Here is a 14,498-nt window from a genome sequence, read left to right on the forward strand (position 1 = left end):
ACTCAAGAACATACTAAACATAACGGAGGGTAGCTGCCATCAACAACATACTGTCTGATTGGCTAGCAGACTGTATTTCTTTTGTTTATGTTCTCGTACATTTGATTCTTGAGGGTCATAATACAACTTAAAATATACGTATTTAGAAACGAGCTGCTTGCCACCAAAAATATCTTTGTGTCTTCCTTTTGCATTGCCTTATTGCTGTTTTACCCTTTTTTTCTGTTGAAGACAGCCAGTAGCTAGTGAGGATTTTTATCCTCCTTGTCCTTGGAGAAAACCAGGTTACCTGTGGCAAGTGTTCTCCATGGGCAATAGGATACAAATCCTCACATACTCACCCCACCTCCCCAAGCAGTTAGATTCTGCTCGGGTTGCATAAGAAGACTGAGGTGGTCCCATGTGATAGTGGTAGATGGAAAGTTGCATGCACATCAAAATGATTCAAAATCTTCTAGTACTTACTAAGCTGGAGAAGTTTTTCTGCACGGGCATAGTCAGTGACATCACTCATGTTCTGAGGACTTGGATCCTGCTGTTCATGGAAAATGCTTGCTCCAGGTGAGTAACTAGGTTTTCTCAAGCTCTATTTTAGAATGTTGATACAAATTTAATTGTTTTCCTTCTTAGCTTTTCTTTTTGAATTTATCTTGTGATTTCACTGCAGCTTATCTCATCCTTGATATATTTTTGTTCTGTGATTCTGCCAATGACAACACGGATTTAACTTTCCATGGCCTATATTATATTATTATAAAAAATTCTAGCAGAAGAGTAGGTGACAGGCTGTTATTTCACAGCCTAGAAAAAGAAACACAGCTAAAAATTGTCTTAGCACGTTAGATTTTTTTTCCCATTATTATTCAGTATTTTGCTTCACAGATCATTTCCATTAGCACACATTTCAGCCAATTTATAAAGAATATACTATTATATAAAAGAATAGCAATTGCACGTTATTATGTGTTTGATTTTTCATGTTGGTGGTAGAAAGATTGTCCATCATAGTGCAATTTAGCCCTACAAATTACTCATTTCTGTGCCATATTATTTCCCTGAAGGACAACGGTGAAGCTGATAAACACATGGAAGTTGATAAATCAGCTTCTCTGTACTGGCTGTTCTATTACAAACTGCCATTTCCATTATAGACTGCCTTCCAAAGCCTTTATCTCACCCATTATTCAAAACAAATCCAATTTTTGTTTTAGCTATCTCAGAATTATTTGTGTTTACCATTTTCTATTTATTTTGACATTTAGGGCAAGCTGTATTCAAACGGCAAACTATATGTGTTTGATTTAAAAGAGAAAGCATAGAAGATATGTGCCACCAGTTCATTTATGACGTATATATTTGTACATAAAATGTTTAAATTGAAGATGCCCTCTGTTTTTCAGGCCGTCTGAATTGGTGGTCAACAACATGTTCAAGTTGCAAACGGCTTCTTCCATTAGCCACGACAGGAGATGGGAATTGTCTGTTACATGCTGCTTCATTAGGTAAATGCTAAAAATATTCAAAGTGACCAATCACACCACTTACATGCCTAATGATCAATATTTCATGTTTAAATCACCATCCAAGGGATGCATTTTTACATGAATATAGAAAAAAGGAAGGCATCATATACATAATGTCAAGAACTGCTTTATGACTAGGCTTTGCCATTAAATATAATCATGTATTGATTTAATACCAAATCCTTAAAGGTTTTAAGGTTTTTGATTCTTATGCACCTAAGAAAACTCAATTCAAAATGTTGTGTGGAAAAAAAAATACTGTGACCTGAAGTGAGATGATCAGTGGCTCACCAATTATAAGAGGCCCAACACCACCATTACATGAGAACATAATATTCTGGGTCAAACCAAAAGAAGTTGATCAAGACCAACATCCTGTAACATCTATGTTATACCTCTCTGCCGGAAATTGAAGAGAAACGAACGTCCATTATTGACTGTACACCAACAACATCCAGTTCTTATTTGTCCCTGTGGCAGAGAGAGCTTTGGAATGGTTGCAGTTCACCTTGTTCAGTGTAGCTGATTGGCTGAAGGATAGGTTAACTCTGACCCTTTCTAAGATAGAAGGTAATAGTCACTGGTCGATCTCACAGATTACATATGGACAATTGATTACATTATCTCAGCAGATATAGGATTTGGGAGTGATTGAATGCTACTCATATTAAAACCCCAGTTTACTGTTGAAGATTCATTCTTTAAGCTGCAACTTTTGAGTAAATTGAAACTTAATTAAGACTGCATTTTGGTAAAAAATTTAATCATGATTAATCGCACGATTAAAACTTTGTTTTTTTTCCCACTGCAGCTCCTTGTGACTCTGGGCAAGTCACATAACTCTCCATTAGACAGAGTCACAAGGAGCTGCAGTGGGAAAAAATAAATAACATACCTTTAAATCACACGATTACAAATTTTAATCAAAATACAGCCCTAAATACTACTAAAGAATAAAAAGTGATCACAAGATAAGAAATACAAATTGACAAATTACAAAGTAAAGAATCTAAAACAGAATGCAGACTAGCTATAAACAACCATACATCTTTCACAGACTACTTCAGAAATGCAGCCCTACATATGATTTTAGGACAGATTTGCAAAGTTTAATTTTCTTAAAACTGAGATATTGTAATTCTTAATCTTGGTTTACAATTGCAAAGTATTTAACTGCTGCAAATAGTCCCGAATGCTGCCACGCAGTTGCTTCCTGGTTTCTCTTTTTTTTTTCACATATTGCACCTCAACTGGTTTCCCTTCCTTTGCTTCCGACTGAGTTCAGGATAAAACTCAAAATACTCTTGATGATTCACAGAGCCCTAGTCTCAACTGCCCTTCATTATCTTATCTTACTACAATGTTAAGGAGCTACAGGTCAAAGAGGCCGTTGCAGTGAAAAGGACAGAGTGTGAAAACCAAGGGGCCCTTTTACTAAGCCTCGTAAGCGGTTATGCACGCCTATCACGCACCAGTTCGGAACTACTGCCTGGCTACCGCGTGGCTAAGGCGGTAATTTAATTTTTTACATGCATCCACTATGGCGCAGTGCTAACCAGGCAGTAATCGGCAGTGTATACACACTGACGATTACCACCCATTTAATGCACGAGACCTTACCTCTAAGTCAATGGGTGGCGGTAAGGTCTGAGGCCGAAAATGAACGCGCGCTAATTTTTATTTTGCTACACGTCCATTTTCGGCCAAAAAAAGGCCTTCTTTGCAGGTGCGCTGAAGAATGGACCTGCGCGTGTCCAATACACGCATCTACGCCAGCGCAGGCCATTTTTCAGCACACCTTAGTAAAAGGACTCCCAAGAAAGTAAAGCTTGTCAAAACATAGGTGGGAAAACACATTCGTATTGAAAATCACTCCTCCAGTAACCTTATGGCTGATCTGACTTGTAAAATCAAGAGTTTTTCTGTGCATAGACTGCCTCTTTTGAATCATCCATATTAATGTCTTTTTTTTGTACAGGTCTTCCATATATTCCTTCCATCTTTGATTTTTGATGTATCCGATAGTATCTGTCTATTGGCATTCTTAACATACCTTTTAGTGGCTGGAATTTCTTTTTGATTTCATGAATATGTTGAAAAACTGCCCTTGCTTTCCCTAGTTTATTGCCCTCTTCAATTTGTTTTCAGGTGGTGGTGTTTTATCGGTCTTTGTCTTTTCTGACTGCACTTTGAAATTTGCAGTTAAATTCTTTAACACAATCTTTGCCTTTCTTTCTATTGGCCTCTGTTCTATTATGGCATATTTCCACTGTTTCTTCTGTAATCCACCTTTATTTCTTTGACCTTTTAAACTTCTGTAGATTCTTCTGTGGTTTAACTTTGGTTATGTCTTTAATTTTTGTCCACAATTGTTCTGTTTTTCTGTCCTTCAAATTCAATGACTCAAACTGGTTTTTGACACTCTCTATGAAGGAGACTAATATGTTTTCATGATCATATTTTGGAATCAGAATGGGTTTATTGTTTTTCTTCAATTTAACTTTTATCTTGCACACAAGGAGTGTGTAATCAGTTCCAGAATCTTCTCCTGGCCTGGTTTTACTCTTTCAATTACTAGTGCAGAAAATATAGTCAATCTGGTCTCTACCTGGTAATACCCAGGTATACAAGCAATGTTTTGGTTAGATGAAAAATGTATTTGTAGTGAAAAAATTGGTGGTTACCAAAGAATTGATAAGTCAATCTCATACCTCATTTTCTGGTTCCTACCCCAAGGCCCAACTGCATTACTTTCCTTTTCCAACTTTGGCATTCTAGTCTCCAACTACCAGCAGCCTATCGTGTCTGCACAATCTATCTATTGTGGTTTGAAAGGGATCATAAAATTGTTCCACCTCTTCTTCGTTTGCATTGGACATTGGTATATAAACTTGAATTACAGTTATGTTGAAGTATTGTCTGTGTAATCTAATTGAGATAATGTGATCATTCACAACATTGTATCTGAGTACTGACCCTGCACGATCATTTTTGACCATGATGCAACTTATTTTCTCTGATTTTCATTTCCCAAGTAGTAAACCATATTTTTTTCTGAACAAGTGTCTGATTCCTGTCCACCTCAGTTCACTAATGCCCATAGTGCCAATATTAAGACAATCCATTTCATTTTTGGTTATGTTCTGTATGCCTTGGTTTATAGTTCGCATGTTCCAGGTTTCAGCTGTAATTCTATCTTTGCAGCTTTGAATCTTGTTCATCACGATGGCAGCCTCAATAATTAGAGGGCTACAATGCTTTGCCACATCCATAAAAGCCAATGATTCTTTGAAACATCCTTGGCTCTTCCTCAGTAATTTGTTGAGTGCCTTCTGACCCAAAAGGCCCATCTTAAGGCCCATCTTTTCTATTTGTCTTGCCATATGGTTTTCTTCCTAATATATAGAAGTGGGTTACTGTTCTGTTGTCCCGTGCAGTGTGAGTTGCCACTGTATCACTACATCCCAATATAGAAGTGGTGTGACTTGGTCTAGCATCTCTGCTTGAACCTGTCTTCCACAGGAAGACCTAATAGAGGTTATAATGCCACACAGCATTGTTTCAGGTTTCACTGATGCATACAAACCCCTTCCCACAATAAAGTGTATACCTTGAGGGACATAATGCCTTAAGGGTTCTGAAATATTGTTTTTGTGTTGCAGGAATGTGGGGATTTCATGACCGGGACCTTGTTTTGCGGAAAGCACTGTACACTATGATGAGAAATGGAGCAGAAAGGGAAGCACTGAAGAGGAGGTGGAGATGGCAGCAAACTCAGCAGAATAAGGAGGTCTGTTTGTCATAATTGCTAAAAGTACTCATATCTAGTTCATTAAATTTCTTTCATGAAGTAGACATACACTAGAATTCTATGGAGTTTATTAAGTGTAATGCTGCTTATATTTGCTAATGTTTCTGGCATGCTGCTCAAGAAGATATTGTATATGGAAGGTCCGCTCTGAGTAGAAGCCACATTTTGTATAGGACATCTAGATAGGCATTAGAATTGTTAAAAACAAAAAATCAGTGTCCTCGTCGTTTTTAGCTGCGAGGGCGCTTCGTTGCGGCCTTGTGGCCGCGCGGTCGTTTTCTTTTTCGGGTGTGCTTTTCACCGCCACCATCGACGCTTTGACTTCGCCGACGCGATTTTTCCGTCGATGTCCTCGAAGGTCCCGAGCGGATTCAAGAAGTGTGGTCGGTGCGGCCGGCAGATCTCGCAAACCGATACCCACGCTTGGTGCCTCCAGTGCCTCGGGCCGGAGCATAATACCAAGACGTGCACCTTGTGTCTCGGCTTACGGAAGCGGACACACGTGGCGAGGCAACTTCTTCGGGACCGTCTTTTTGGAACTTGCGCCGGCCCCTCGACGGCATCAGTGTCGACGGCCGGGTCTTCGGTACCGGTACCAATGTCGACGAAATCGGCGCCAACTCTGGCACCGACCCCAGGAGTACAGGTACCGTTGGCCCGCCGGTGACGGCGGGGGTGAGCAGCCGCGCGGGCAGTCGGCCCCGGCCACTCCCTCTACCCAGGGCCAGCGGGGCCGAACACTGTCGGATCCGATTCCTTGAGGCCGGGGGGGTTCTACTTCCTCTTCGTCTCTACCGCCGAGCGCCGATGACGGGCATCGAAAGAAAACCAAGAAGCACTGTCATCGGTCGCCCACGGCGCACAGGACTGCCAGCTCCGGCACCTCGAGGGAGGGCTCGACGCCCAGGAAGCGGCAGTGCCGAGAGGAGCGTTCCCCCTCGGTTGAAGAGGTGTCGCTGCGTCAGTCTGCGGATGCTTCGGTACCGTCTCCTGGACCCGAGCAGCTTCCGGCACCGACACCCACACCGGCCCCCCTGCCTTTCCCGACAGCGGGCCTGGACGAGTGCCTCCTTCCGGGGATTCTGGAAGGGCTGATGCGCCAAGCTATGCCGGCACCGGGGGTGCTTGCGCCCCCGGCACCATTGATGGAGGCGCCGGTGTGCTCTAGCTTGCGGCACCGGTGTCGACCGCCAAGCAGGTGGAGTCCCCGTCGACGTCGATGGAGGGAGCTTCATCCCCGCCGGCACGGGAGTCCACCGCTCGACGCCATCACCGAGGACGTGGTTCCTCGCAGTCGAGACGGGCCTGGTTGAGGTCTGAGCTGCAAGAGCTCATGTCCGACACCGAGGAAGAGGCCTCGTGGGGGGAGGAGGAGGACCCCAGATATTTCTCCTCAGAGGAGTCTGTGGGCCTTCCCTCCGACTCCACTCCTTCACCGGAGAGGAAACTCTCGCCCCCTGAGAGCCTCTCATTTGCCTCCTTCGTCAGGGATATGTCTATTTGCATTCCCTTTCCTGTGGTCACCGTGGATGAGCCGAGGGCTGAGATGCTCGAGGTCCTCGACTATCCATCACCACCTAGAGAGTCTTCCACGGTACCGTTGCACAATGTCCTCAAAGAGACACTGCTTCGGAACTGGCTGAAGCCATTATCTAACCCCACCATCCCCAAGAAAGCGGAGTCCCAAGATCCACTCTGACCCAGAGTTGATGCGGCCTCATGACTCGGCGGTCGTGGACTCTGCTCTCAAGAGAGCACGGAGTTCGAGGGATACCGCCTCGGCGCCCCCGGGGCGGGAGTCTTGCACTCTGGACTCGTTTGGGAGGAAGGCCTACCAATCTTCCATGTTCGTGACCCGCATCCAGTCATACCAGCTCTACACGAGCATTCACATGCGGAACAATGTGAGGCAACTGGCAGACCTGGTCGATAAGCTCCCACCAGAGCAGTCCAGGCCTTTTCATGAGGTGGTCAGGCAGCTGAAGGCATGCAGAAAGTTCCTGTCCAGGGGTATCTATGACACCTGTGATGTGGCATCTCAAGCTGCGGCCCAAGGTATAGTGATGTGCAGGCTTTCCTGGCTGCGTGCCTCTGACCTGGACAACCGCACCCAGCAGCGACTGGCAGATGTCCCTTGCCGGGGGGATAACATTTTTGGTGAGAAGGTCGAGCAGTTAGTAGACCAACTGCACCAGCGGGAAACCGCTCTCGACAAGCTCTCCCACCGGGCGCCTTCAGCATCCACCTCTGCAGGTGGACGTTTTTCCCGGGCCCGGCAGGCTGCTCCCTAAGCCTACAACAAGCGTAGGTACACCCAGCCGGCCCAAAGGCCTCCTCAGGCACAGGTACAGTCCCAGCGTGCTCGTTCCCGTCAACAGCGTGCGCCTAAGCAGCCCCCTGCGCCTCCACAGCAAAAGCCGGGGACGGGCTTTTGACTGGATCCATGGGAACATAGCCACCATCAAAGTGTCCGTACCGGACGACCTGCCGGTCGGGACGAGGTTGAAAGTTTTTCACCAAAGGTGGCCTCTAATAACCTCCGACTAGTGGGTTCTCCAAATAGTGCGGTGCCGATACACCCTGAATTTGGCCTCCACTCCACCAAATTGCCCACTGGGGGCCCAATCCTTCAGCTCCCACCACAGGCAGGTACTTGCAGAGGAACTCTCCGCCCTTCTCAGCGCCAATGCGGTCGAGCCCGTGCCACCCGGGCAGGAAGGGCAGGGATTCTATTCCAGGTACTTCCTTGTGGAAAAGAAAACAGGGGGGATGCGCCCCATCCTAGACCTGAGAGGCCTGAACAAATACCTGGTCAAAGAGAAGTTCAGGATGCTTTCCTTAGGCACCCTTCTACCAATGACTCAGAAAGACAATTGGCTATGTTCCCTGGATTTAAAGGACGCTTACACTCACATCCCGATACTGCCAGCTCACAGACAGTATCTCCGATTCCGTCTGGGGACACGGCACTTTCAGTATTGTGTACTGCCCTTTGGGCTCGCCTCTGCACCACGGGTGTTCACGAAGTGTCTCGTGGTGGCTGCGGCGTATCTACGCAAGCTGGGAGTGCATGTGTTCCCGTATCTCGACGATTGGCTGGTCAAGAGCACCTCAGAGGCAGGAGCTCTTCGGTCCATGCAGTGTACTATCCACCTTCTGGAGCTGCTGGGGTTTGTGATAAATTACCCGAAGTCCCATCTCCAGTCAGTCCAATCTCTGGAATTCATAGGAGCGCTGCTGAATTCTCAGACGGCTCAGGCCTTCCTTCCCGAAGCAAGGGCGCAGAACCTTCTATCCCTTGCCTCTCAGACCAGAGCATCTCAGCAGGTCACAGCTCGGCAGATGTTGAGACTCCTGGGTCATATGGCCTCCACGGTTCATGTGACTCCCATGGCTCGCCTTCACATGAGACCTGCTCAATGGACCCTAGCTTCCCAGTGGTGTCAAGCTACCGGGAATCTAGAGGATGTCATCCGTCTGTCCATCAGTTGCCGCAATTCGCTGCACTGGTGGACCATTCGGACCAATTTGACCCTGGGACGTCCATTCCAAATTCCACAGCCCACGAAAGTTCTGACGACGGATGCATCTCGCCTGGGGTGGGGAGCTCATGTCGATGGACTCCACACCCAGGGCCTGTAGTCCCTCCAGGAACAAGATCTTCAGATCAACCTCCTGGAGCTCCGAGCAGTCTGGAACGCACTGAAGGCCTTCAGAGATCGGCTGTCCTACCAAATCATCCAAATTCGGACAGACAATCAGGTTGCAATGTATTACATCAACAAGCAGGGGGGCACCGGATCTCGCCCCCTGTGTCAGGAAGCCGTCGGGATGTGGCGTTGGGCTTGCCAGTTCGGCATGCTTCTCCAAGCCACATACCTGGCAGGCATAAACAATAGTCTGGCCGACAGACTGAGCAGAGTCATGCAACCGCACGAGTGGTCGCTCCATTCCAGAGTGGTACGCAAGATCTTCCGAGAGTGGGGCACTCCCTTAGTGGACCTTTTCACCTCTCAGACCAACCACAAGCTGCCTCTGTTCTGTTCCAGACTACAGGCACACGGCAGACTGGCGTCGGATGCCTTTCTCCTCCATTGGGGGACCGGCCTCCTGTATGCTTATCCTCCCATACCTTTGGTGGGGAAGACCTTACTCAAGCTCAAGCAAGACCACGGCACCATGGTTCTGATAGTGCCTTTTTGGCCCCGTCAGATCTGGTTCCCTCTACTTCTGGAGTTGTCCTCCGAAGAACCGTGGAGATTGGAGTGTTTTCCAACTCTCATTTCGCAGAACGACGGAGCGCTTCTGCACCCCAACCTTCAGTCTCTGGCTTTCACGGCCTAGATGTTGAGGGCATAGACTTTGCTTCGTTGGGTCTGTCTGAGGGTGTCTCCCGCGTCTTGCTTGCCTCTAGAAAGGATTCCACTAAAAGAGTTACTTTTTTAAGTGGAGGAGGTTTGTCGTTTGGTGTGAGAGCAAGGCCCTAGAACCTCTCTCTTGTCCTGCACAGAACCTGCTTGAATACCTTCTGCACTTATCAGAGTCTGGCCTCAAGACCAACTCAGTAAGGAATCACCTTAGTGCGATTAGTGCTTACCATCATCGTGTAAAGCCATCTCTGGAGAGCCTTTAGTTGTTCGATTCATGAGAGCCTTGCTTTTGTCAAGGCCCCCTGTCAAGCCTCCTGCAGTGTCATGGGATCTCAACGTCGTCCTCACCCAGCTGATGAAACCTCCTTTTGAGCCACTGAATTCCTGCCATCTGAAGTACTTGACCTGGAAGGTCATTTTCTTGGTGGCAGTTACTTCAGCTCGTAGAGTCAGTGAGCTGCAAGCCTTGGTAGCTCATGCTCCTTATACCAAATTTCATCATAACAGAGTAATACTCCGCACTCACCCTAAGTTCCTGCCAAAGGTGGTGTCGGAGTTCCATCTTAACCAGTCAATTGTCTTGCCAACATTCTTTCCCAGACCACATACCCGCCCTGCTGAACGTCAGTTGCACACATTGGACTGCAAGCGAGCGTTGGCCTTCTATCTGGAGCGGACACAGCCCCACAGACAGTCCGCCCAATTGTTTATTTCTTTCGACCCCAATAGGAAAGGGGTCGCTGTCGGGAAACGCACCATCTCCAATTGGCTAGCAGATTGCATTTCCTTCACTTACACCCAGGCTGGGCTGACTCTTGAGGGTCATGTCACAGCTCATAGTGTTAGAGCCATGGCAGCATCAGTGGCCCACTTGAAGTCAGCCACTATTGAAGAGATTTGCAGGGCTGTGACGTGGTCATCTGTCCACACATTCACATCACATTACTGCCTCCAGCAGGATACCCGATGCGACAGTTGGTTCGGGCAGTCGGTGCTGCAGAATCTGTTTGGGGTTTGAATCCAACTCCACCCTCCAGGACCCGATTTGTTCTGTTCAGGCTGCACTCTGTTAGTTGTTCTTCGTAGGTCAATTTCTGTTATGCCCTCGCCGTTGCGACGTTAAATTGACCTGGGTTCTTGTTTTGAGTGAGCCTGAGAGCTAGGGATACCCCAGTCGTGAGAACAAGCAGCCTGCTTGTCCTCGGAGAAAGCGAATGATACATACCTGTAGCAGGTGTTCTCCGAGGACAGCAGGCTGATTGTTCTCACCTACCCTCCCTCCTCCCCTTTGGAGTTGCGTTTTACTTTGCTTGTCATTCAACTGAGCGGGAACGGACGTGCACAGGCGGGAAGACGGCCGCGCATGCGCGGTGGCCGTGCCCTGCGTGCGGGACCGCCCGCGGTTTTCTTCCGGTTGGTGGGGGCTGCTGTGGATGTCAACCCAGTCATGAGAACAATCAGCCTGCTGTCCTCGGAGAACACCTGCTACAGGTATGTATCATTCGCTGTCGTGGTTCGAGGCAGGCTCTGTATCGCCCTTCACTGCTCCAATATCTTCAGTGTTGGCGTTCCTGCAAGAGGGGCTGGAGAATGGCCTGTCGCTCAGTTCGCTGAAAGTCCAGGTGGCGGCTCTAGCTTGCTTCAGGAGTCGTCTGAAGGGGGCTTCCCTGGCTTCACAGCCAGATGTGGTACGCTTTCTCAAAGGAGTTAATCACCTGCGCCGCCCTCTGCACTCGATAGTGCCTACGTGGAATCTCAATCTGGTGCTACGGACCTTGCAGAAGCCGCCCTTCGAGCCCTTGCCAAGGGCATCGCTGAAGGATCTGACGTTGAAAGCAGTCTTCCTGGTAGCTATCACATCAGCCAGAAGAGTTTCCGAGCTCCAGGCGCTCTCGTGTAGAGAGCCGTTCCTGCGATTCACTGAGGCAGGAGTATCGATTCACCCAGTGCCTTCCTTCCTGCCCAAGATTGTTTCTCGATTCTATGTGAATCACCAGCTTTTCCTACCCTCCTTTCGTAGGGAGGATTACCCAGAGGAGTACCCTGTGCTCAAATACCTGGATGTTAGACGGGTCATCATCAGATACTTGGAAGTGACCAATGATTTCCGGAAGTCGGATCACCTGTTCATGCTGTTCGCAGGCCCTCGTAGGGTCTGCAGGCATCTAAGCCTACGGTGGCACGTTGGGTCAAGGAGACGATCGCGGCAGCTTATGTGGCGGCAGGAAAGATTCCGCAGATTCAGCTGAAGGCACACTCTACTAGAGCACAAGCAGCCTCGATGGCGGAGTCCAGATCTGTCTCCTTGGAAGAGATTTGCAGAGCGGCTACTTGGTCGTCGGCTCATACCTTCTCACGACATTACCGCTTGGATGTGGCTGCTCGGGCCGAGGCCCAGTTTGGGGCTTCAGTGTTGCGTTCAGGGATTTCCATGTCCCGCCCTGGGTGAGTACTGCTTCAGTACATCCCATCAGTCTATGGATTGATCGGCTTGATGATAGTGAAGGTAAAATTATGTATCATACCTGATAATTTTCTTTCCCTTAATCATAGCCGATCAATCCATAGCCCCTCCCAGATATCTGTATTGTTTGTGTTCGGGTTATATTTCAGGTTCAAGTTCAATCTTCATTTCCTGTTCACGAGGACTTCGTGTTCAAGTTCTTCCAATTGAAGTCTCTGCGAGTTGAGACGATTATGTGTTACAGTGAGCTGCTGCTTCCTCTCCCCCCCGTTTCAGCGGTGGCTGGATTGATAACTAAATTATGCCGGCACTTCATCCCGCTTCGTGCGGCTGTAGGGTAGCTTTGTATCCCTTCCGCTTCGGCGGTGTTAGGGTAAGCCAGCTCCTCCCGCGGTTGCGGTAGCAGGATAAGCCAGTTCCCCCCTGCGTCGGCGGGTGTGGTTTCCCGCCCATCGCCCCGGCGGTGGTGCGCTGGAATATTTCCCCTCCCCCGCTTCGGCGTTGGTGAGCTGGGCAGACTATCCCTTTGTGGGTGTAATTCTCTAAGTGCTGAGTCCTGTGGATGGAGCTTTGATATCGACATACTGGGGAATTTCCGGCAGCACATGACCACATATAGGGAGGCAAAAGATTGCTCTCTATCTCCACCTGCTGGTAGATGGACACAACCCACCAGTCTATGGATTGATCGGCTATGATTAAGGGAAAGAAAATGATCAGGTATGATACATAATTTTTACCTTAATGCTGTTACTGATCCTTTGCTCACCCATCTGTTTAAGCAGTTTCTTAATTCCCTTCTCCCTTACCTCCATATCATAGTATTCTCAAGCATCGGGGAGGGTATCTTTCTATCTGAATGGAAACAGGCAATTGTTCAACCCCATTTGAAGGACCGTAAAGCTAACCCGTGGTTGTATCTAATCTTTATTTGATAACTAATCTGCCATTTATAACTACAGATACTGAAAAACTTGTGTCAATTCAGCTTTCATCCTGTTTGGATTTAGACAAGATTAATGCTCTATATCCCAGACAAATTGGTTTTCATCCTCACTACTTGTTTAACTGACTTAGACTCAGTCTGTATAAAGGTAAAGAGGTCCTCCTGCTTTCATTGAATCTTTCAGCTGTATTTGATCTTGTCAATCATTCCATTCTTCTTCATAGGCTCTCAGATCTTTGCATGGTTCCAGGCTTATCTAGATAACAGGTCTTTCAGAGTTCACCAGTTTCAATCTACTTTTGTTTCTCACGCACTGTTCTGCGCAGTACCTTGGAGTTCTGCTCTGGGTTCCATTCTTTTCAATATATTTCTAGCACTGCTAGTGCTTTTGATTCTACTACTGGGTATTCTTTTTTTCATTTACACTGATGATATTCAGCTGTTATCTCTAATAGGTTTGATTTCTTGTGAATTGATTTCTGACATCTTATCAAAGCTAGACAGAATTGTAGACTTGTTTACCAATAATGGGCTAAAGGTAAACCCATGTAAGTCTGATGTCATTGTCTTTTCTTGGCATAGTTTTGCTACTGAACCACACTTTCCTACTCTTCATGGATTTCAGGTTCTACTTGTAGTACTTGATAAGCATTCTTGGAGTCGCTTTGGATAGGTGCTTGACATTTGACATACATATTTGTAATATAGTGAAGAAATCATTTTTCACTCAGAAACAACTTTGGGCATTCTGTGCTCATTTAGATAAGAGAGCTCTTTGCCTTCTCATTCATTCCCTTCTCTTATCTGGTTTATTGCTACCACTTATATCAGTGACTGAAACTCTCTCAGATGGGTAGATTGCAGCTAACATAGAATACTTCTGTGAAATTGTTCTTGAATATGAAAAAACTGTAGCCAACCTTCTTTTGATAGAAGAACATTGGTTCCCAATTTTCTCATACTGTTTATAGTTCTCTGTATTGTCCATCATATTTTCTATTCTGGATTACCTCTTTTTCTCTACAGTTTGTTTATAACTTACATACCTGAATAATCACTTCATTCTTCCAAATATAACTACCTTGTTATTCCACATCACCTGTACATCTGTCTTGATTGCCCTAGACATAAGAATTGCCATACTGGGTTAGACCAAGGGTTCATCTAGCCCAGCATCTTCTTTTCAAACGTGGGCAGTCCAGGTCATAAGTACCCAGTAGGATCTCAGAAAGTAGCAAGATTCCATGTCACTTAACCTTGGGGATAAGCAGTGACTTGCCTCATGTCACAAGGAGCCACAGTGGGAGTTGAACCAAGTTCTTTTGGTTCTAATCCCACTGTGCTAGCCGTTAGGCTACTCCTCCACTCCCTAACTTAGTTAATA

At 46.8% G+C, this 14,498-nt stretch overlaps 1 protein-coding gene across 2 annotated transcripts in view; it reads left to right on the forward strand.

The window, feature by feature from the left end:
* The window catches only part of OTUD7A (OTU deubiquitinase 7A), a 468,456-nt gene that overhangs the window by 308,059 nt on the left and 145,899 nt on the right, over positions 1-14,498 (forward strand). For both annotated transcript variants that reach the window (XM_030188471.1, XM_030188476.1), the window contains exons 7-8: positions 1,401-1,502; positions 5,186-5,313. In XM_030188471.1, the coding sequence (XP_030044331.1) occupies positions 1,401-1,502; positions 5,186-5,313 (230 nt within the window). The remainder of the gene's footprint in view (positions 1-1,400; positions 1,503-5,185; positions 5,314-14,498) is intronic.

The sequence above is a fragment of the Microcaecilia unicolor genome, chromosome 1 (genome assembly GCF_901765095.1).
Source record: "Microcaecilia unicolor chromosome 1, aMicUni1.1, whole genome shotgun sequence".
NCBI classification, from domain to species: Eukaryota; Metazoa; Chordata; class Amphibia; order Gymnophiona; family Siphonopidae; genus Microcaecilia; species Microcaecilia unicolor.